Source organism: Zeus faber (genome assembly GCF_960531495.2).
Source record: "Zeus faber genome assembly, chromosome: 14".
Taxonomy (NCBI): Eukaryota; Metazoa; Chordata; class Actinopteri; order Zeiformes; family Zeidae; genus Zeus; species Zeus faber.
In genome coordinates, this window is record NC_137200.1 from 20,375,057 (window position 1) to 20,398,950 (window position 23,894).

General features: G+C 43.7%; 1 protein-coding gene across 1 annotated transcript in view; it reads left to right on the forward strand.

Moving 5' to 3' along the window:
- Window positions 1-23,894, forward strand: part of LOC307239799 (cell adhesion molecule 2-like) — a gene marked incomplete at both ends in the record, with an annotated part of 248,514 nt that overhangs the window by 220,155 nt on the left and 4,465 nt on the right. Inside the window, 4 exons of the mRNA XM_080013365.1 lie at window positions 3,408-3,569; window positions 5,633-5,723; window positions 5,843-6,021; window positions 13,135-13,248. Of these exons, the coding sequence (XP_079869491.1) occupies window positions 3,408-3,569; window positions 5,633-5,723; window positions 5,843-6,021; window positions 13,135-13,248 (546 nt within the window). The remainder of the gene's footprint in view (window positions 1-3,407; window positions 3,570-5,632; window positions 5,724-5,842; window positions 6,022-13,134; window positions 13,249-23,894) is intronic.

Here is a 23,894-nt window from a genome sequence, read left to right on the forward strand (position 1 = left end):
TTTGTGTGAGTGAAAATGCTAGGATTCAATCACAGGTCTGCTTTGATCCCCCGGGCTTATTTACCGTTTAATTGCAGTTACCGTGGCAACTGAAGTCATTTACGGTAACATTCAGTTACCGTGGTAACTGAAGTCATTTACGGTAACTGTGCCGAGCAGGTTTCCTTGTGATATTTTTGTCTTCTGTCTCGACAACATAGCATCAAATGGAGTTCAAGTATTTGACTCTCTAATTCCGCTCCGCTCACGCACAGCTCCAACCCGGGGGGTTAGAATCCTGTCTGGGGTTCTTTTGTGTCGAGTGGAATGTTGCAGGTTTTCTACCACACAAATCCTCATGATGAGAAGGAAAACAAAGAGATCCCATAAAACGACCTACATAGCAGTACAATAAGAAAAAAGGCTGTGTGTGTGTGTGTGTGTGTGTGTGTGTGTGTGTGTGTGTGTGTGTGTGTGTGTGTGTGTGTGTGTGTGTGTGTGCGCAGTAAAAACAAGAGGTACACAGGAGAGAGTCGATATTGTCTTTCTGTATTCTGGGAAGCGAGGGCAGGTCATTTTTGACCACCGTGACGCAGATGAGTTTTTGCGCAATACGAGCGGTGACTTGCGGTGAGGTTGGTGGCTGGTGAGGCGCTGACTTTTTCAGAGTCTACAAATATACGAACCCAATAGAGTAGCTGAAATTCACCATTCAGTCGGCAGCTTGCACATTGACTACTGGTTGTGTTTCATATCTCATATCAGCATTCTTTACACACACACACACACTTAAGGCACATATTTGGCCAAGGAAGAACATTGATTTTATGGCGGCCCAGACAAAGAGCCGTGTGTTCTTAATTTCCCATCCCAATTCCACAATTCCCATTAGTATTTAATTAACTACATGCTCATTCAATACAAATAAAAGTGTGTACCGCAGAGTATGCATGGTCTTACCTTCACTTGTAAATGAAGTCCATTCTCCGTGACGTTGTTGTAAAAGTCCTTATCTTCCTTTAGTTTTAGAAGTCTCTCCGTCTCGATGGAAATTATTGACGCACTCTCCCCCTTCTGGGAGGCAGAGGTACTGGCTGCCTCGCCTCCCGCTTTCTCAGGGCGGTTTTATGTCAGATAAGCAAGACTAAATATGTTTTAGACATACATCAAATACATTACCTGTTTTATGGAAAGTGAGGACGTATAATAAAAGTGTCTACAAACATTACATTGGTGACAAACAGTGAGAAAGCAAAAGGCGCATGCGCAATCTGAGATGAGGCTCGGCTCCTCGCCGCCTCACCTGGCGCGTCTCCCCTCTAATTGAACAGGAAATAGGCAAATTCAGCAATTTTGATAATGACAATGATGGAAATTATTGGAATCGTACATAAATTACATTTATAGCACAGATCAGTAGACAAATATTAATATTTATTTTATTTCGTTTGTTTTTTCTTTTCACGATGAAGGGTGAAGCTCTGCCTCACCTGCCTCCCCTGACCGCACATCCCTGAATATGTGGGAAAACCAGAACGATTGAGCAAGAAAGCACATTATGAAAAGTGCCGACTAATTAGTTTCAGTATATTCATCGACATGATGTACTCCTCCCGTCTCTCGCTCTTTCACTTGTCTCTCTTTTGCCCACACAAACACATGCAGAGCCCTTGTATATACAAGGCTTGTACATATATATGCATATGCAGTATTTGCATATGTGCTGAATGTACACAAAATTAACCATTAGGGGCTTCTGGGAGACAGAAAGACTGAAAAGAGGAAAATACTTCAAGGCAGAAAAAAGGGAGCTCGGAGAAGACAATTAGAAATAAGTATTAACGATGCGTAGCTCGCGCACCTATTATTGTCAGACAACTTGACGCCGCCACATTTAACCAGCGGCCCCTCCTGCTCTTATTGCTGGCTGCCTTTCCACTGTCCCTCCACCTCCCCTGCATTCACCTGCTGGGCTCCACTCTTCTATCCTATGGGGAGGGATTCAAGCTCATCACTCCTATATTTCTACCTCACTAAGTATAACTAGATCTAGGGTTAGGGTTTGCTGAACATCTTTCCGGGAACGATGAGCTGAAGAGCCCGGACGTCAACCTCAAAGGATGCGATGAATAAAGATCGTTTTAAACTAAGTCTACGAGTCCACAGTCAGAACCACACCCTCTCGCCTCTTACCTACTGTACGTCTCCAACTGGTCTTTTTTCTCGGCGTAGGAATCTTGACGGTTAAAGGGAAAAGGAGCATGAGGCATCCTACTCCCCAAAACTCCCTGTGATGGGATGGATGGATTGTTGCGCTGCCAAAGATGACAAACTTTAATAGTGTCACCGAAATGTCAGCAGTCAATCAAGCGAACGGCGATCATTATAACGGAGCGGAATAGAAATTAGCCAACGCCAGTTCTCTTCGGGGTGAGATAGAGAGAGAGAGAGAGAGAGAGAGAGAGAGAGAGAGAGAGAGAGAGAGAGAGAGAGAGAGAGAGAGATAGAGAGAGAGATAGAGAGAGAGATAGAGAGAGAGAGATGTGACGCATCCCGGCGTCGCTCTGCTTCTGTACCTCATTTCATTTGCATAATTAGCCAGGGTAAGTTCTAAGTAAACAGTGTGTGTGTCTGTGTGTGTGTGTGTGTGTGTGTGTGTGTGTGTGTGTGTGTGTGTGTGTGTGCGTGCGTGCGCGTGTGCCTGCGTGCGCGCGTGTGCGAGTGTGTGCCTCAAAGTGCACGTTCACGATCCCCTGCAAGTTTATTTTGGACACCTCATTTCATAAAGGTGCACACGATGAGGCTGCTCAGCCATGCAAGCCCTTCCCCGAAAAAAGGCGACGCGCAGACGTCCTCCGCATGATGATGCCGATCTCTGCGGTTTCGCGTTTGGGGGTCATCGCTGAATCCGGGATTCCAGTCCTCCTGTAGCCGCCGCATGGGCCATTCAAAAAAAACAAAAGCTTCCTAAATGCCAAGCGTCCACTTCACCTTCAGGCGGACGTTGCAATGTTCTTGGTCTTGGTGCAACGGGTATTTTCTCATAACATTACATGATGCGGTGGTGATTACGTATTGTTGGTAGTTACGACTTTTTATCATGACTTTGTAATAGTTCAACACTGTACAGCATGTAATCACATAGCAAAATTGCCAAAAAAGACTTGAAAGAAATTCACTTTATTAAGAAATGTGGCCAGTTATGGGTTTAAGCTTAGGGTCAGGGTTAGGCTTAGAGTTTAAGCCTAGGGTAAGTGTTATTACACAATGAAGGGTGAAATTATTACATTTTAGGGCAGGGATGTTGAGTATAAAAAACGGAAAAAAAATTAACTTAGGAGCACCGTGCAAAAATAAATTGGCACTAACTGTGCGACGGAAGGTCAAATGCGCTTATATAAATTATTCAAAATGATTCTCCATCCCAGGTGACAAGGAGGTGAACGCCAGCGGGAGGACCTTCACCGTGCGCAGCTCTCTGCAGCTGCGGGTGGACAGGAATGATGACGGAGTGGTCTACACCTGCAGGGTGGACCACCCTGCCCTCGTGCAGACCCCGCAGGAGGCCACCAAAATGCTGGAGGTCCACTGTGAGTGGACACACACACACACACACACATGCCGCACGCACGCACACACACACACACACACACACACACACACACACACAGTATGTATCCATACACGTGGAAAGAATATTCACGTCCAATGTTTCTTCAAAATTCCAACGAAAAATTATATATAATAATAACAATAATAAATAAAGCTGCAGGCAGCAAAGCACGGTTCCAGCTTATTCGTTTTACAGTTTTCTTTGTTTTATGTTAAATGCATCACAATTTACTTAACGTATAAACATCAAACATCGTGGAGTTACGTCGTGTAGTTACTTCCTTAGAATATATTTTTTTGAATTTTGTGACCGACCTTCAGACTGACCTGGACATGTAAACGTAATGTAGCCAGGTCCATGTAATTGAGTGAGCCTTGTAGACCAAAATTATTTTGTCTTTAGTGGCCTCCGTAATATTTGAAGTATTACATACATACATTTTTGTTACTTTTTTTCATTTGTAGTGAATATGAATTTGTTATTCGATTATTATTGTTTTTTTCTGGTTCTTCGTGACATACACTGTATTTATTTTCAGTATCTTCACTATTTATATATATATTTTTATGTCTTACGTCCTACCAAAATATCTTTGGTACGGTCAGTGTTGACAATTAAATGAGTTACAGTGTGTTTCTGACGGAATTCATGTCTTTCGCCTATTTTTTTGCTATTGAGTGTTCGCAATTTTCACTCACTTGGTATTTTGTGCCAATAATATCTGTCTGTAGTCCGTTCATTTCAAATACTGTTTGAGTTTGGCAGAATGAATCACTACTATTACAGAAATGAAGACAGACGGATGCAATGTTGTTATAGTAAGCGACAGAAAAATTCGGTGAGTCGTATTAATATCAGACCTATTACGATCCTTGCGTGTGAATCGGCAATAACTGGTCGGGAGGTAAACGATTGCAGACTACGACCCCTTTTTGACAATTGTACATGAGTCACCGGAGATAGTTAATAAACATGCGTCATCATTATTTAACAGTGATTTCTTAAGTCATGGTGGTCTACACCGATACAGTCAGTAAACGGATCTGCATATGTTTTTTGAAATATTGTATGAAATTTAATTTGTCTTGTTCGCAATTCTGTTATTGCAATATAATCACCTCTTGGAACATTATCATTTATTCTACCAGACTTAAATATATCCTAAAAAAGATGATTTCCTTTCATCAAAACGTCATCTAGCTCATTTTGTGTCCATGTGCAAACATTCTGAATCTTGTTTTTAAACTCATAGCTGCACACTGTTTATTTCTGGGGTCTCCAAATTGTAAATCATCCAGGTGAAATGAATCTCTTAACACCGATACGTATGGGGAATCAACACTTACATTGAAAGTTTTTCCGTTAGTGTTTTTTTCATCAGATTTTTCTTCAGTTCTTCCTTTTTTAATATTGTGACGACCGGATTTTTGGCTTCTTTGTTGTCTTAAATGTTCAGCTATTTATCTGTCAGAATAACAAAAAACGTTTGTATTTACTTTTCATAACTATAACAATAAATACATTTGATTAAAAACTCGTCTTGTTCATTTTAGAACGAGACGAGTGACATTTCAGTGAACCAAGACCAACTGAATATTTCGGGTCAAAGTTGTTCGTTTTTTCATTAATACGTATCCGCTCCGTGGGGGGATCGATTTGGATGAAATTTACACCACAAGATCCTTGTGACATCGTGGTTTTAACGACACCTTAACTGTCTCGTAGGGTATGTGTTCCAAATAGTTTCAGCCGAGTTTGACATATTTCAAGGTCAGATGTACTGGCTCGTCTCTGCAATATCAATCTGAATTTGGTCGGTTTTTCACCAATAGCTGCTCCGTATGTGGATCGAGGGTGGACCCCTAATATACCCCTAAAATTAATAAATTAATTAAACGTATTTAATAAATAACTAATAATATTATTATTGTTATTACACATTTCATACGCAACATGCAACTCAAATTGCTTCCCAGGAATATAAGGAAAAAATAAAAATAAGGATGATAAAATGAGTAAACCAGTTCTTTTCCTGCCTAGACGCCCCCCATGTGATGATCGTCCACTCCCTGGCTGTCCCTCTGGAGGGCCAGTATTTGAAGCTGGAGTGTGTGTCCAGCGGAAACCCGTCGTAAGTCTCTCTTTCAGTTAGGAATTAACAGCACATTTTTTTGGTTGCCAAAGTCTGGGATTGCAAGACGCCAGGTCAATGACGCCGGTATTAACCTCTTATCTCGCAACAACTCTCAGGCCGGATGCCGTGATGTGGACAAAAGATGGCGGCGAACTTCCCGACCTGGAGCGGATGGTCGTGGAGTCCCGCGTGCTCACCTTCACCTCCCTCAACAAGACAGACAACGGAACCTACCGCTGCGAAGCCAACAACCCCCTGGGGACCAGCAGCGCCGAATATGTACTTTACGTCCACGGTGAGTGAACAGGAAGGTCCCATTGTGAGGAGAGATTTGGTTTTCTCCTGTTCTAAATTATCTGCCGTTGCTAGGCAACACCTGACAATTTAGACGGTCGTAATAGTGCATGATACTGCGTGACAATCCGAGAGAAATGGATAGAATGTTGATATACACTGATCAGCCACAACATTAAAAACCACTGATAGGTGAAGTGAATAACATTGATCATCTCGTTCCAATGACACCTGTCAAGTGGTGGGATATATGAGGCAGCAAGTGAACAGTCAGTTCTTGAAGTTGATGTGTTGGAAGCAGGAAAAATGGGCAAGCGTAAGGATCTGAGTGACTTTGACAAGGACCAAATTGTGATCGCTAGAGAAGAGCATCTCCGAAACGGCAGATCTTGTGGGGTGTTCCCGGTATGCAGTAGTTAGTACCTGCCAAAAGTGGTCCAAGAAAGGACAACCGGTGAACCAGCGACAGGGTCATGGGCGCATGGGCCCCCATGACCCTGTCGCCGATTCACCGGTTCACCTGATGCGCGTGGGGAGTGGAGTCCAGCCCGTCTGGTTCGATCCCACAGAAGAGCTACTGTAGCACAAATTGGTGAAAAAGTTAATGCTGCTATGATAGAAAGGTGTCAGAACACACAGTGCATCACAGCTTGCTGCGTATGGGGCTGTGTAGCTGCAGACCGGTCAGAGTGTCCATGCTGACCCCTGTCCACCACCAAAAGCAACTACAATGGACATGTGAGCATCAGAACTGGACCATGGATCAGTGGAAGAAGGTGGCCTGGTCTGATGAATCACGTTTTCTTCTACATCATGTGGATGGTCGGGGTTAGGGTCCGATCCGATGGAGCATCTTTGGGATGTGCTGGAACAACAAGCCCGATCCATGGGGGCCCCACCTCACAACTTCCAGGACTTAAAGGATCTGCTGCTGACGTCTTGGTGCCAGATACCACAGGACACCTTCAGAGGTCTTGTGGAGTCCATGCCTCCACGGGTCAGAACTGTTTTGGCATCACGGAGGGGAGCTACACAATATTGGTGCTTATATGTGGTAGTTTTAATGTTGTGGCTGATCGGTGTATGTCACGTTATCTGACGATATTGGACAAATCGAATTGACCGCTTATGTGATCGCCCACCTTCTCATCATTATATATATGTTCTAATATCAATGTGAACTACCTGTAAAATATATCCCTATGTGTCAACTCGCTGCCCACGTGACGCTGCTCGCTCCCCCGCAGCTCAAACTCAATTTGCCGACTCCAGATCTGCATCGTGGAGCCGCTGCTAGACCTGATTTGCAGCGCTGTCTCGCGCGCTGAAGAAGGGCCTCAGGTGACACAAATGCCACCGACGCCTTTCCTTAAATAAACCTGCGTTCCAGATCCCCCGGCAGCCCTCCCATCCTCACTCACACACACTCACTTTAAGCGGGGGGATATGTGTGAGAGAGGCAGAATTTAGTGCTGCCTTGTCAGGAATTTCACAAGGAAGATAAGTGGTTCCCCAGAATCGCCAGAGGAGGTGGCGGGGTCTCAGTGTCAGGAAAACAAAAAAAAATCAAAAAACAGATGGCTTTTCCCTGCACTGTTCCTTTTCTGCCTCCGACACTATTTTTATTCGTCATTAAATAATAAAGCTTAACCAAAAAAAACACGGCAATGTGAGGTTGATGAAAAATGCCAAGGAGAAATTATTTGCGGAGGAACGTGCAGAAAACTAGATTTAAATGTGTGTGTGTGTGCGTGTGTGTGTGTGTGTGTGTGTATATATATATATATATATATATATATATATATATTGTGTTGAAGGTGGTGGAGTAGGATACGGCAAAAAGTGAAGGGAAGGGAAGCAAATGTACGCCAAGAAATGGCGGCGGCTGTAAAAATTGTGCATTTAAAGTGGTAATCCGTAGGATAACTTCATTTAAGAAAAAATCTGCTTTTTAATAAACAGCCATTCAATGCATTTGCGTTACCGCATGTGCTCCTCTGCATGCTGCTGTTGTAGCGTAATCCACCCGACACGGACGATCTTATGGCTTGCCACTTGAAGTCACTAATGGCTTCTTAAAATACTGAAAAAATAAATGAATAGGAGACATAGCCCTGGGCACATGCCTGGAAGGATTCCCTTATCCATCCGTCTGTTGTCCTATGATGTGGTTCCTTCACCGCAAACTGCATCGAATGGGTTCCATGACACCTTGCAACCCGCATTACCTTGACATCTGACACTCCCAATTCCAAGAATTCGTGCCGAAATTGTCGATGGCCGACATTGACATTTTGCACTTGGATCTTTCACTTTATATATGAGCTATTTGTAAGTAAAACATCAATTATATATGTATATTTTGATCTATTTTATTTGTTAATTTTTATTATTATTATATTCTTTTTTTTCCATGAATTAGAAGATCCTCTCACATATATACCTGGCACACACCGGGAGCGCCAGCGTGATTCCACTGTAAATGCCTTTTCTCTCCTCTCCCCAGTGGATAACAAGGATGTAAACAAGGTTAGTTAACCCTTCAATAGTTAATGAAGGGTTGGCTTGCCGGTCAGAGTAATACCTGGAGACGGTGGAGTACGTGCGTGCGGAGCGAGTCCATCGTGGGTTTCAGGGGGGAATACTGAGAAGCATGGAGTGGAGCACTGGGCGCCACGTCTACAAGTGAATTTCACCGGAAAATGTTATGGCTCTTTTCTCCTTAAAGAGAAAAGATAAATGTCAAAATGTAAATTACAGTAATCTCATGCATTTTCCATACAGTTCCGTGGAAATTGTGCCCGAAGCTGCGGCATAAAAAAGACTAGTGTGCTGAATTGAGCTTTAAATGCCACCCGATGTCTGCGAGACTGCAGAATCCATCTCCATTTTCTTGCACCTTATTTTTAATCCTTCAAAATCTAATCCCGTGTGAAAGCTCCATTAAATCTGGTTCTCATCCCCACCCTCCAAAAGCACAAACGGCAGAGAGATAAACAGAGGAGTAAATATGGCGCCTACCCATGTGTGAATATGATATCAGCGCTGCAGAATGAAAAGATGCCATATCTCTCAAATAAGTGATCTGATGATGATAATTGTCCCACCGCAGATATGTGGGAGGTGCGGAAAACAATTCCCTGCTTTTCGATTGTTTTTATTTATTTAAGCTCTTTGTGATAAATCGGACAAAAGGCTTAAAGTTGTATGAGCTCATACAGTATAGTTTCCATTTAGAACTCCCTCTGAATCCCGGGGGGTTTAATTAGTGCTCTGTATGTCGACTTAACAATTCCTTCAAATGCCAACCCGGTGGGACAACAAGAATAACCAATGCACTTAATGGTGGCGGTGCTATAAAACTTGATGCTTCCTGTGTGGCGAAAAAAAAAAAAAAAAAAAAGGAAAAGCGGTAATTGGGTATCGCCGGGTTCAAAGAGTTTCATCCAGATTCATTACGTGTTCCCCTCAAATGGCACACAGTCTGTTCGTACCCTTCATCAGTGATTAGTACACCTTTTAGCCTTTCACAATCGCCGCCATAATTCATGGAAAAATGCCTCTTTAATGGTTCCTCTCCAATGGAAAGCGGTTTTCCCTCTTCTCCCCTTCTTCACGCCAGACGTGCACTTATCTGCTTAGTGATTCACTCGGGCTGAAATGTCACCCCTACCCATACCGGGGGACGGACCACGCTCCCCCCCCCCCCCCCCCCGAAGCGCAGGACGCGGTGGCCAATTAAAACGCCGCCTCGAGCAAAAAGAGCCATAAGAGATACAAAACCAAGGTGGTGCCGTGGCCTCATTACCTCTGTTAAAACGTTTCCATTGCATTGCCTTTCACCTCCTGCGCTCCTGACGTCGTAACGCTTCGGGTTCTTTGAGGGAGGCTCCCGCGCCTCGCCGTTTAGCGGCGCGTCAATGAAGGCGACGGAACGGCTTTCCTGGCGGCCGGCTCGACGGTATCACCGGAAGGCATGTTTTGAGAGACAACGCGTTCGGAGGCCCGCCGTGACGAAACGAGGTGGAGCTTGCGGAGCCGGTTCTGTCAGACAACTTGATGGCGCCATGCGCCTCCCAAGCCCTGGCGGGCCCCCAGCCCGATGAAGCGGCCGATTTCCTCCCAAACTCCAGAGACGCAAACGATGCAAATAATTAAAGATAATTTTAAAGCCAATCTAAGAGTTGTCTGTCACGAGACACTATATTTGGCTTCTTTGCTTGATGGCTTGCTGATTTTCGCTTTTGCATTTCACAACGTTCAGCACCTGAGGTTCTGACTGAAACTCAGGTTTAGATTTTCTAGTGGCGACGTCTCATGAGAGCTCTTTTTATGTTGAGTAAATTTAGATGCAAAGGCTTAAAATGACTGTATTAGTAAATAAGCTGCCTATTCCCTCTCATTATTATTATTATTGTCACGCTACACAATACGTCGGTAATGTTTTGACACAAAATAATGGATATGGCTTTTATCAATACGTGTCACATTTTCATGACTGTTTGTCTGCGTCGCGTTGACCTTTCCTTACCAGAGGCTAAAATTAGGGGTAAAATTGTTCCGATGTCGGTGGACACGCCCTTTTCTTACCACGTTGTATGCCGGCCCCGTGTTCACGCTCCGTTGCCGGGGTTTATGGCGCAGATCAGTTTCTGAGAGGCGACGATTAGGTTTGCTTTAAAATCGCCTTTATTCATTTGCATCGTTCGAGTTTGCTGCTCGCCCCAGCAAATATAGTCATACTTAGTGAGCCAGAAGCAGGGAGTGCAGCTGGTAGGGCAGAAGCCACAAACGATGCAGCATTTATCGATAGAATCGTATATTCATAAAACAGTGATTTGTGCGGGTCAGTCATCAACCCGGGAATAGATATTAAATGAGACACTGCGTTTTAAAAAACACATGCGCAGACTTATTACCATACGATTTATTACCATGGTCATTGGGAGAAAAAAAAAAATCTGTTTAAAATTATTACAAAAAGTAAACTGCAGGACCATCAGTCGGTTTTCAACTTTATTATTATTTATTAATGTATTTTTTATTTTTTTTTTCTTCTTTCAAGTGGTATGGGGTCCCCGGGGAACCCTCTGGCCCGGGGCCTGCAGACATCAGCAGCATGAGCTCAAGACACATCCTCACATTCAAGGACATAAAAATTGAATCATACAGGCTGGTGGGAAATATTCCACCTCTGGGAATAGAGAACCGGGAATAGACAAAAAGAAGTGTGAAGCCGGTGCTAGAAAGCTGTAACGTTTCTTTTTGTAGATTCATGGTGTTTCCATCGCTCTATAATTTTAGAACCCAGGCTGGGCTCAGAAGAGTCACGCCATCCTGGTTACGAATTTACCCAAAATGACTAAATCACTAACCCTCACCCCAAAACTGATTGCTCTGGTTACCCGCCGTCTCACCTTGACCATCCGTAACATTATTTTGATTTAAACAAAAAAAATCGGCTATTTGATGGGGGCAACAGAAGAAACAGCCATTCAGCGTATTTGCATTATGTTTATGCTCCTCCATTGTTGGTGGCGGGTCCGCCTTTCCCGCCGAGAATGCAAAAATATATATATATTTTTAAATTATGAATTTGATAAAGCAGTGTAGCTAGTTGTGTGCTCAGTAAGAAGGTCACTAGGTTATCCTAGGCCACTAGGTTATCCTAGGTCACTAGGTTATCCTAGGCCACTAGGTTATCCTAGGTCACTATGTTTTGACAATAAAGTCATTCTGATTCTGATTATGATCCTAGGTCACTAGGTTATCCTCGGTCACTAGGTTATCCTAGGTTACTAGTTTATCCTAGGTTACTAGGTTATTCTAGGTCACTAGGTTACTAGGTTATCCTAGGTTATCCTAGGTAACTAGGTTATCCTAGGTCACTAGGTTATCGTAGGTAACTAGGTTATCCTAGGTCACTATGTTTTGACAATAAAGTCATTCTGATTCTGATTATGATCCTAGGTCACTAGGTTATGCTCTGTCACAAGGTTATCCTAGGTTACTAGGTTATCCTAGGTTACTAGGTTATCCTCGGTAACTAGGTTTTCCTTGGTAACTAGGTTATCCTAGGTTACTAGGTTATCCTCGGTAACTAGGTTATCCTAGGTCACTATGTTATGACAATAAAGGCATTCTGATTCTGATTCTGATTCTAGGTCACTAGGTTATCCTAGGTCACTAGGTTATCCTAGGTTACTAGGTTATCCTCGGTCACTAGGTTATCCTGGTTACTAGGTTATCCTCGGTCATTAGGTTATCCTGGTTACTAAGTTATCCTAGGTCACTAGGTTTTCCTCGGTCACTAGGTTATCCTGGTTACTAGGTTATCCTCGGGCACTAGGTTATCCTAGGTTACAAGGTTATCCTAGTTGACTACGTTATCCTAGGTCACCAGGTTATCCTTGGTTACAAGGTTATCCTAGGTCACTAGGTTATCCTCAGTCACTAGGTTATCCTGGTTACTAGGTTATCCTCGGTCACTAGATTATCCTGGTTACTAGGTTATCCTCGGTCCCTAGGTTATCCTAGGTTACAAGGTTATCCTAGTTGACTACGTTATGCTAGGTCACCAGGTTATCCTAGGTTACAAGGTTATCCTAGGTCACTAGGTTACCTCCTTTACTAAAGCAGACCAGTAAACCTTGAGCCAGTCTTCTCGTGACAGGGCATATGTCTGATGATAATAAGTACAACTGAGCAGGATAAGTGGGGCTCGTCAGGCCGGCTCAGGCCGACACACATTCCAAATCTTTACCGACCAAAGGCGATTTGGAACAAGATGACAGCGCCGTGGTGACCATCACTACGAGAGCGAACGCGAGCGATGGGGTCTGGAAACCAGTCTACTTCACCAACATTTTAACATTCGCGCCACTCCCCTTGTTTAATTCATCACCGTGTTTATGATTTATCCTCATTGTGAATGTTGCTTTGCCATTGCTTGTTTTGTTCACATCATTTCTGATTTGTTTGCGTTTGTTTTGTTCCGTGCCATTGTCTTACCCAATGTGTGTACCGTGGCTTTCTGTTTGCCCGTGTGTGTGTGTGTGTGTGTGTTGTTTGTGTGTGTGTGTGTGCGTGTGTGTCTGTTCGTCCCCTCCACCAGACGCACCCACCACCCCGCCTCCATCCACCACTCCCTCCCCACCTCCCACTCCTGCAGAAACCGCTGTTCTCTTAGACTCCCACGCTTCAGATCCCACAGTCACTGATGACAGAGGTACAGTAAACCCCCCCTCCCCAACACACACAGACACACACACACACACACACACACACACACACACACACACACACACACACACACACTCGCGTGGGTGCACGCACGCGCGCGCGCACACACACACACACACACACACACACACACACACAAACGTGCACTGTGCTCCTTGGGGCCTCCTACACCTTTGTTCTCCCCCTTTTTTGGTATTGGGTTGTTTTTTTTCCCGATCCCACCACCACCTCTTTCTCACGAACTCCTTTGGCCGCTCCGGAGACGTACGCTGCATCCAAATTGGCACAGATCGGCATCCCAACCCGCCGCACGCTCAAGTGGTGCGATTATAAAACAGTGACGCCACACCGGCAGGCGTATCCCACAATGCATTGCGAGGATTAACGTTCCTCCGCTGTGGTGTCGAAGGTAGTATATCATGGTGTAGTGCAGGGCGGTCCGATACGTCGAGGTGGTGCGGGTAGATCGCGCGCCATTCAAAATATATATATTTTTTTTTTCGAACCGATCTGCCAAACATGTGGAATGAGCTCAATTTAGAGCTGCAAGGAAAAGACAAAAAAGAACGATGTCGACATGATCAGTTCAGTTAATGCTTTCAAAAATGCAAATTCTGTCCTCAAAGCTGCAGCGCCATGATTTGGGGAACTTTTCAAAACATCGCATCAGGCAAGGTACGCCAACATATATTGTATATATAAAGTATACTCAGTTTATATATAAATAAATATATTTAGCATTTTTTAATGCAGGTAGATCATTCTGACCTGGTCATTTTAAAAGTAGCTCGCAAGCCGAAAAAGGGTGGGCACACCTGGTGTATTGTGTCCGAGAGGACGCCGTCGCTCCTCTCGCTCACATACGTACTAAACTACTAAACTACCAAAACTGGACGATAGCATTGGCATGAAGCACGGAGTTCTTCAACTGGGGGCCCCGGGGGGCCAAATGCGGCCCGCCCTTCCATGGAGATCGGCCCTGTCAATAACATGCGTTGGCAGCAACGCATGCTTGACCCAATGTTCCACAGTTTCCCCTGCAGTCGCTTTCAACGGATGGTAACTTTGTTCACTCAGTTTGTCTTCACCTGTGTTCAAAGTGAATATTCGGACATTATTACACCCGCGTTATTCGTCTGGTAAAAAAAAGTATGGATAAGTTGGCAAAGATGTACAACATGTTTCTCGGTCGTAGGTGGGGATAAATGACTGAGGGAGAAATGACTGAGGGCTGAAAGTCATTAAAAAACAGGAAAGAAAAGAGTTTGAACTGTTACAAACGACAACAGCAAAACGAAAACCAAAAAAAAAAACCAGAGCCCCGAGCCGGTAACAAGTCGAAAAAATGCGGCCCCCGAGAGAAGGCGGCTGAGGAGTGCCGGAGCGTGTAACACGCTGCATCTAGCGGCAAACTCAAATCGGTACATTAAAGATGGGAAAAAATAAAAAAGTACATTTCAAACCAAGGCCCATTCAAACAGAGTTTCTAGTTATAATGAGTGTTGGTATGAACCATGTTTTGATTTGTTCAGAAATTCCAAATAATAATAACCAAAATGTGCAGAAGAAACCTCGCAGGATAGAGCGGAAACGCTTTCCTCGTTTGACGTGGACGTGCCCGTTTTAATGGACGTGCCATTAAATACGTTTTGATGAGGATTATTTTGTGTTTCTGTCCTCAATAATCAGATTATAGCACGGCCATAACTCACTGCACTCCTTTTGAAAAACCTTTCTTCAGCGTCGAATTTGAGTAATTAATCGCGATTAATCGAAAATATTGGTGCGATTAATCGCGATTAATTACTCAAATTTTGACCTATCACAATTATAAATTATTTTTAATCCCTTGCCGGGCCTAATTAAAACGTTTCCTCCCTCCGCCCTCCCCTTCCTTTTTCTAATTTCCCCGCCCGCTACGTTCCCCTCTCGTTCCGTCATCACTTCCTCTGCCCCCCGCGGAGCCTCTCCTCTCCCTCGCCGCCCCGCCCTCACGCTCACCGCAATTTCATCGCGTCGACAGCGCTTTCCTTTAAAAGAATAAATAAAATAAAAATAAAAAATGCTCGAAGAGAGAGAAAGAGAGAGAAAGAGAGAGCTCTTCCTACATCCTTTCATCCTAGTCTGCTCTTCAGTCTCTCTCTCTCTCTCTCTCTCTCTCTCTCTCTCTCCGTCTCACAGGCTCTCGCCTTTTTTATCATATCTTCTCATATATATATATATATATATATATATATATATATATATATATATATATATAAATACATATCCGCCTCCGTCTCCCCAGAGTCCCACCGAGTCGAGAGACGTCCTGGCCAACATCCTCTTGTCTAATTCTTTGTGCTGTGGGCGATTTCCCCGTCAAAAAGGAGCGACAAAAAGAAACGGCTTTGACTTTCATATGCCGGCAACCTGTCAAATCGGGGACCCCGGCTTCCCCCGTCCTCCCTCCGATACCGAGGATCCCGAAATCCCGGAAACTGTCTGCTCGCGACCTTGATGTATCACCAGATTTTTTCATGAGAAAGAACCGTCTTATTGTTTCTGTCCAACCCAAAAATATTTTTTGCGTTTTCGAAGCCCCGCTGGCAAACGTGCAGCATGTCCCGATTCCCCGATGACTCCCTAATAGAGGAGTTGTGGCGTTAGGTTTTATTATAGCACGTGTGTAGAGCAATTTATTTATTCGTTCAAACCATTTGATCAGCCACAGAAGCGCGGCTGGAAACTTTAGAGAAAGCGCCGGCATTTCATTATACTTATCGACTGAAGGCGTACCGAAGCTAAATTGAAATACATTCCATTCGTCTGTAATCACTGATCTCCCATCTGCAAAGACCAAATATCCCTTAAACTAACGGCTTTATAGTGCTTTTATAAGGCTCCGGTAGTTATTCAGCCGTTGGATCAAAACGGTTTAACTGCGTAAGCTCGGGAAAGGAATCACATTTGAAAGGACGCCCTAAAACTTAAAAAATATATACAGTATATATAAAACTGTCTGCCTTGACTTCTGACCTTGGGAAATGTGCGGTAAAACTGCTGTACCGGCTTACAGTATTAAAAAAATCGTTCCTGTTGAATATTGAAGATCCTTTATTGCTTTGTAAGACTTTGTTAAGACCTCAATAGAGATAAGGGAAACACCGTGCCGAGCAGAACCCAAAGGGGGTGTTTTTATTTTTATTTTTACACTTAAATTGTATGGTGCTTTAAAGATGCCCAGGCGTGTAAAAAACTGCATTTCTGACAGACAACTCTTCGCCGGACTTTGAAAATTATCTTTATTTATTTATTCGCCCATAAGGGTTATTGTAGGTTGTCTGACTGAACTGGCTCCGCGAGCTACGCCTCATTTTAAAATGTATCCCAGTTGACGATAACTATTCCTTAGTGTTTGTCTGCATACTTTGTACTGATAACTTGACTTTGACATCAGCTCCTGAATGAAACCTCTTTTGGCCAATGCCAATTTCATTTTTAAACGTCATGAATTGCTTCAAAAAAAACCCGGCTATTCAACAGTACACGTACAGGACACATTTACCTTCACTTGAGATGACATTACGTAACATTATTATTATAATTATAATTTTTGTTATAATTATAATTATAATAATAATAATAATTATTATCATTATTATTATCATTATTATTATTATTATTATTATTATTATTATTGTTATTATTATTATTATTGCCAAACTTGTTTAGCTTGAATAAATATGCATATAAACACATCAACCTTGAGATTAAATATATTTTTATTATCCCCTCACTGTTGTGATTGTTACCCCATTGAGCTTTTTTTTAGACAGGGGAAAAATACAATAAATACAAACTAATTAAAATGTATTTAAATGGATAGTCACATAGGCAATGGTGCTTTATTTTTCTACAACTATGGTTGGAATTCAGATCATGAATGCAATTAAAGGTGTGGGATTGTCAACAAAATATTATCTTTCTCTCCTTCCTGTGATATGTTTCACGCATAATTCCATCCACCGGAAAGAACTAAATGTGCCCGCGTGATTTTGGATTTGTCGCCTTTCAACGGGAAGTGTGTGCACCTCTTTTTTATTACTGCATAGTGTTTGAATATTGTGCTTCAATATACAGTTGTGTGAATTATATAATAATAAGAATATTAATAATAATAATAATAATAATAATAATAATAATAATAATAATAATAATAATAATATTGTTAATAATAATAATAATAATAATAATAATATTGTTAATAATAATAATAATAATAATAATGTTAATAATAATGTTAATAATAATAATAATAATAATAATAATAATAATAATACTTTTATTTAATATAAATATAAAATTGACAGAATTATAGAACCTTCAGAACAATGACAACAACACATGCCTATTATTCGGCTTCTCATCGACCTCTGGCCCTGTGTGTGTGGAGGATTCCTAGGGTTTTGTCCTCCATTTACACGCCAATACTGATGCGTCAGCGCCGCATGTGATTCATTATGTTAATGAGGAGTTGGCGTGTAACATAGCATCCACCCGCCCACACACACACACACACACACACACACACACACCCTCACACTCACCAGCCCTAATGCCCAGCCAAGCTTAATGGCCATAATAACTCTTCCGCAAAAGTATCCGCCACTGAGTTCTCTGCGACCTCGGCAAATGCATCGCTGAGATTAGCCGTGACCTTGCGACGCTCAAAAGAAAAAGGTTCCACATGCAGCCATCGGGTTTTTGGTGGCATTTTTCGATTATGACAACCGTCCCGTCCAAATCTGCATTCCTGGCAACACCCCACCGGGAGTATCCACCCCCCCCCCCCCCCCCCCCCCCCCCCCAAGAAAGATAAGACAAAGAGACGGCCGTAATTCACAGAAATTCGCCTCACTCTCTCTCTCTCTCTCCCTCTGTCTGTCTCGGTCTCTCTTTCTCTGGCGGCAGAAAAATACAGTCTATATTCCTTCTCCGCCCCCCTCGAGACGCAGGTTTCCTTCGCTTTTTCTCGGGTCCTTTAGTTCTGTCCCGGGAGAAACAAAGGAGGGCGACGACTCTCCGGGATTGTACACGGAGGTTATAAGTCACGACAGTACAACGGCGCGGCTTGAGTTTCTCTATTTCACCATCTCCCTCCACTCAACTGCTGGAGGTTGCCGTGGCAACCCCTCAACCCCGCCTCGCGGTCCGCGGCAGCTTTATCCTCAGCCGCGGTCTTAAAAATACTAAGCTTATCTCCTTCATTTGAAAGCGTTTACTCTTCGATCCAAGATAGCTGTGAGAGGAATGGAGCCGGGCGGCGTTGGAGAGTGCGGATTGTGTACCACACAATGGCGGCACAGTAGGAATTGTTCATTATCAAATCGAGGGCGGAAAGGGTTGAGGAGAAGAGAAGCGGAAAGGAGAATTTATATCAGTGCCTTTTAACCGCGAGGCACTGTTCATCCGAAGAAACACGGAATCAGAATCAGTTTATTGTGCCAGGTGTGTTTACATAAGCCAGGAATTTGTCGTGGTGAGGTTTGGTGCGTTTCACTACAGACGTTTATTGCATAAAAAAGGCTTAACAGTCTAAAATATTTGATAAAATAATAATAATAATAATAATAATAATAATAAAAGTAATAATAATAATAATAATAATAATAATAATAATAATAATAATAATAATAATAATAATAATAATAATAAATATGGCTGCAGACATCGTCTTTATATCAGCGTTACGTCTAAAACGAGTTGCGATTTTCGGAGTTTCCATTGAACGCAGCATCCGCTGACGTAGTGATTCCCCTTTGTTTTCTGTACCTTCAATCAGTAAAAGTTGTATTCTAAAAAAGACAGACACGCCGTGAAGCCTCTGCGGCGCAGCAGAAGGCGCTTGTCTGGGCTCTCAAACTCACAGGCGAGGCAAAATAAGCGACATATAATATTAGAGACGGGCAAATGTTGTTATAATCCAGTCAATGAGCAATCATTGGCAGTGGCAAGCGCCACGTTCCACCATGTTTGTTTACGCTCGCCCCCACGCGCCTGCATCTAACGTAAAGCGTAAAATATTGCAGTTCTGCAGGTAAACAAAGATGGCGGAACGCGGCGCTTGGGGACGTTACTTATTGTTGTCTTTCTGTGGATAATTTTTATTTTTGTGTCCAGGTTTTTCCAATGAGTCAGGATTCCATGACACGCGAAATGAGATGACGGTCTCTGCACATCTGCACATTTTCAGCAAACTGGGCGATGTCACAAAGCGTCTTATTCTCAAACTCATCCCGCTCCACCACCCGATCGAAAGTTTTCGAGCGTTGGCGTGTCGGGCAAGCACGATGGTTCAGCCGCTTTCAATTAAATTTTGTCGGGTTTATGTGGATCGATTTGGATGAAACTTGAACCACGAGACGTCTGCAACGACACCTCAACTGTGTCCGTAGCTCTAGCGACCGTCCTGTTTCGGACACTTTTAGCCCGAAGAATTCCAATGATGATAATAAAAATCTTGCAGGATGGACCCATAATAATAATAATATATAACAATAATAATAATAATAATAATAATAATAATAATAATAATAATAATAATAATAGTAAATATAGCTGCAAGCAGCAATACACAGGGTCCAGTTTAGTCGTGTATGGTACGTACAGTTTTCCGGGTTCTGTGAAACGCAGCACGGGTAAGGGTCATAATAATAATAATAATAATAATAATAATAATAATAATAATAATAATAATAAAAATTATAGCCGAAAAACTGAAAATAATATACAAAATGCGATGCTATGCACAGGATACATTGGGTATACAGGGTATAGGGTAATAATACAATACAGCAATACAATGAGTTCACATTTTACCTTCTTCTTCTACCTTCATGTCAATATTATTATTGGTTTTTCATTAGTTGTGCAAAGCCACAAATGAACTGCTCTGCTGACTACCTGGTTTGCTATAAACTTTGTTTGTTTGCGTGTGACACATATTTTATTTGTAGTTTTTTTGGGGGGGGGGGGGGCTCTGCAAAAAAAAAGGTTGAGTAGCCCTGATACTGTATCAAGGAACTGTTGCCATTACAAGCCGCTTCCATGAGGCTTTCTATGTTGATACTAAAGTTATATCTACGAGTTAATATGGACAATGGCGTCTCGCACATCTCACCAGCGGACCATTTTGTATCGCGGGCAATTCGTTATTTTCTTTTGTGTTTGCGTCCTTTGGGGACTGGAGACATCGATTGGAGTGATCAATCCCAATGCAGATTAATTACAAATTTGACGGGCGAGCGGCGTTCTCACAGTTATTGCATGGCGATGTCGTCAGCGTCGGTCGGGAGGGAGGGAGGGGGGGGGGGGACTCGGAAGCGCCGGCGTTCAGTCGCTATCGATCCGGCGGTGAATGGAAGGGCGGGGGCGAGGGCCGGAGCTTCCGCGGAGCCGCTCGCTCTCGGGCGGGCGGCTCCCAGGGCAGCGCGCAGGGGGGCCGCCGCGTTTACGCCGCAGAAGGCCAACCCCCCAACCCCCTCCCAACAGCACTTTATTATTGAGCACGGCCTTAAGTACATGCTTTCCTCTCGTCTATTTCCTCGCTCTTTATTCCAGCGTGCCGGGGAGCGTGGGAGGAGGTAAAGAGAAACGGAAAGAGGTTGTTTTTTTGTTTTTTTCCTTCCCACTTTGCGGCGGCAAGCTTATCGACGACCGGCCTCCGGAGACGAAGAGTAACCGACGAGCGGTAATTGCGACTGTCGGGGCACATTTTATTTTTGTGCGTCGCGTTGCACATGCGCGCGCAAATCCTCAAACGACGACGGTGACGGGCACCCTTTCTTTTCTATTCTCCCTCCCTCCTCCCTTTCCTCTCTCCCTCTTCCACTCTTTTCCATGGAAGCCCTTTCCCGCCGCGTCCAGAAGAAGAAAAAAAAAAAGACCAAATTGTGAGTTTTTTTGGTCAGAATTACAGTTTCTTTCTCGCAATTGTGATATCAAAACTCAAAAACAAATTTTCCCTCAGAATTCTGACTTTTTTTTTCTCGCAATTGCGAGAAAATTTCGGCTTTCCACACAAGAATAAATAAAATACATGTGTGATATGGACATTTTTTGTAATGTGACATTATTATTTGTGGTTGATATAACACGACTTTTTTTTTTTTCCACAAACCCGTATCGACTGCTTTAGAGCAATGAGCACAGTGACCCACGCACGCACGCACGCGCAGAGAGATTGGAACTCTGAAAAGCCAATGCATAAGCTCACTGATCTGCTCTATTGATCTCAAGCCGGCGCCGCCTTTAAAATAGCAAAGAATGGAGAAAAATAAAAATAACAACTTTTTTTTTCTCCCCGAAGGTCATGGGGAGATCTTTCGGGCGGCGTGCTGACGGCTGATTGAAATGCAACTCTGTGCGTTCTATTGAGATTGAGGGCTTCTTTTTTTGAAGGAAAGGGAACAGAACGGAAGAAGGGAAGAAATGCAGCGAGGCAAGGGAGCGTCTTATACACGTACATGTAGATCTCGGGTATTTTCCGGGATGGAACAGAAGGAAAAAGCACTCCAGATGTTGACGATGGATATTTGGTTTGCAGAATGAGAGGGTTGTGTCTTTTTATCGTTTTTTGTTTTTTTTTCCGTTTCATCCGTATATAGAACGCGCTTGAGATACTGATGCCCAAACAAACCGTAGGGCTTCGTACCGAACTTTGCTGAAGGAGACTGACGGAGCCAAGGCGTCACTTAAAGGTGCAGTGTTTCGAACCTCAGAAGGCACTTGGCAGAAATGGAATATAATATTCATGAGTATCTTTTAAGCGAGTAAATGTTCATGTATAATTCCATGAAAATATGAATTGTTGTGCTGGTGTTACCTTAGGATGCGGCGTTTTTATCTACGTAGGGAGCGGGTACGCCTCACGGGGGGCCGCCATGTTGCACCGCCATGGGGACGACCACGAGATGCCTCTGAATTCTACACACTGCACCTTTAAAAGCGCTTTGGATAAAAGCGTCTGCTAAATGTAATGTAAAGAGCGTAAAGGGGCTCAAATTCCACTTGTAAAAAAATATACAATGGCAATTTGCTTTTTGTGCTGCAAGATAAAAATTGCAAGGCTGTGATAATTCATCCGATTCATCACTATCAGAACAAGTTTCACTATCAGAACAAGTTTCAATTGTCTTTCCAACTTCCAACGAGAGTCCGAAGAGTCTGCTGGGCCATGAGTCACATCATTCCGCCGAAACGATTTAATTCAATTTCATTTCATTTGGCGCCTCGGTTATTATTTTCATTTGGGGGGATCGAGGATTCACGAGCTCCCGAGCGCCGACTCATAGAAAAGATTTGTTCGCCGTGGCCAAATCGTTTGTGAGTCTCGCGTCGCTCTACGTGTTTGCCGACGATTTCGGCGGTTACCAGGAGAGCGGCGTCGCCGCGGAGATTGTCAAATGGTAGAGAGCGTACCGCCGTGGGGAAAAAAAGGTTGTGGGGTAACGCTGATCTGGTATGACTGGGTAACGCTGTTTGACACCGTTTTGAACAGTTCAACCAGCGCGGGCGAACGCACGGACGCTTTGTTGCGAGACTCTTCCGCGGATTTGCCTCGATCGATTTTTCACGGGAGGGTGATGAGAGCTGACGCCGCTTTTCCAGCTTCACAGTTGTTTCCCACAAATCACCAGGAGATCAGTCTGACCTTAATGGGTGTGCGTGTATATGTGTGTGCATGTGAGTCCAGCGCGCGCGCACACACACACACACACACACACACACACACACACACACACACACACACACACACACACACACACACACACACACACGCACACGCACACACACACACACTTCCTCCCCAGCCGAGCCTCTTAATGATGTAAATCAAGCGGCTTTTTTTTTTTACCACAAATCTTAGCACCGATATTACCGATCACCGCGTTGCTTACACACCTCGTCGAATTTCCCCACCGCGTCGGAGGAACCAATGAGCGGGGAAAACAACAGCGGCCGGTGTACGGCTTTCACGGAAATTAAGTCCCGAAAGAGGCAAAAAAAAAAAAAAAAAAGAACCCCATCCCCGCCATCTATCCGGAAAAGCCGCCGCAGCCGCTTCGTACCGTTTTGTCGCGCGTTACTCTCCATTCGCTCGGCGGAAATGTAATGATATGGTTAACGCATTTATCACGACGGGGGGTAATTGAACTCCGTATCCAGGGGGGACGGGGGCATAGAAAAACTGATGTCTTGATATTGAGTATTGGAAATGAGATATAGTAATTGACTGATTTGAAAAGAGCAGGAGCCGTGGGAAGGCAATTACCTCCATCCTGTTTCTTCAGCAAAGCATGTGCTATCTACATGAAACAGGTAGCACCGAAATCCCCCGTGTAGAGCGTAGCGCGCGCGCACACACACACACAGACACACACACACACACTCAGACACGCACTCAGACATGCACTCAGACACGCACTCGCACAGAAACATTACCAAAACAAACTCCGTGTGAGCCCCAGAGAGTTCAACTCTTCGTCCCCGAAGGAGCCGGTCTAAGTAAAACTAATCTGATGAGGAGTTTTGCCGGACAGACTTTTTGGGCCAAGTGGTGGCTCGCAGGAGCCTTGAACTCTTTAATTT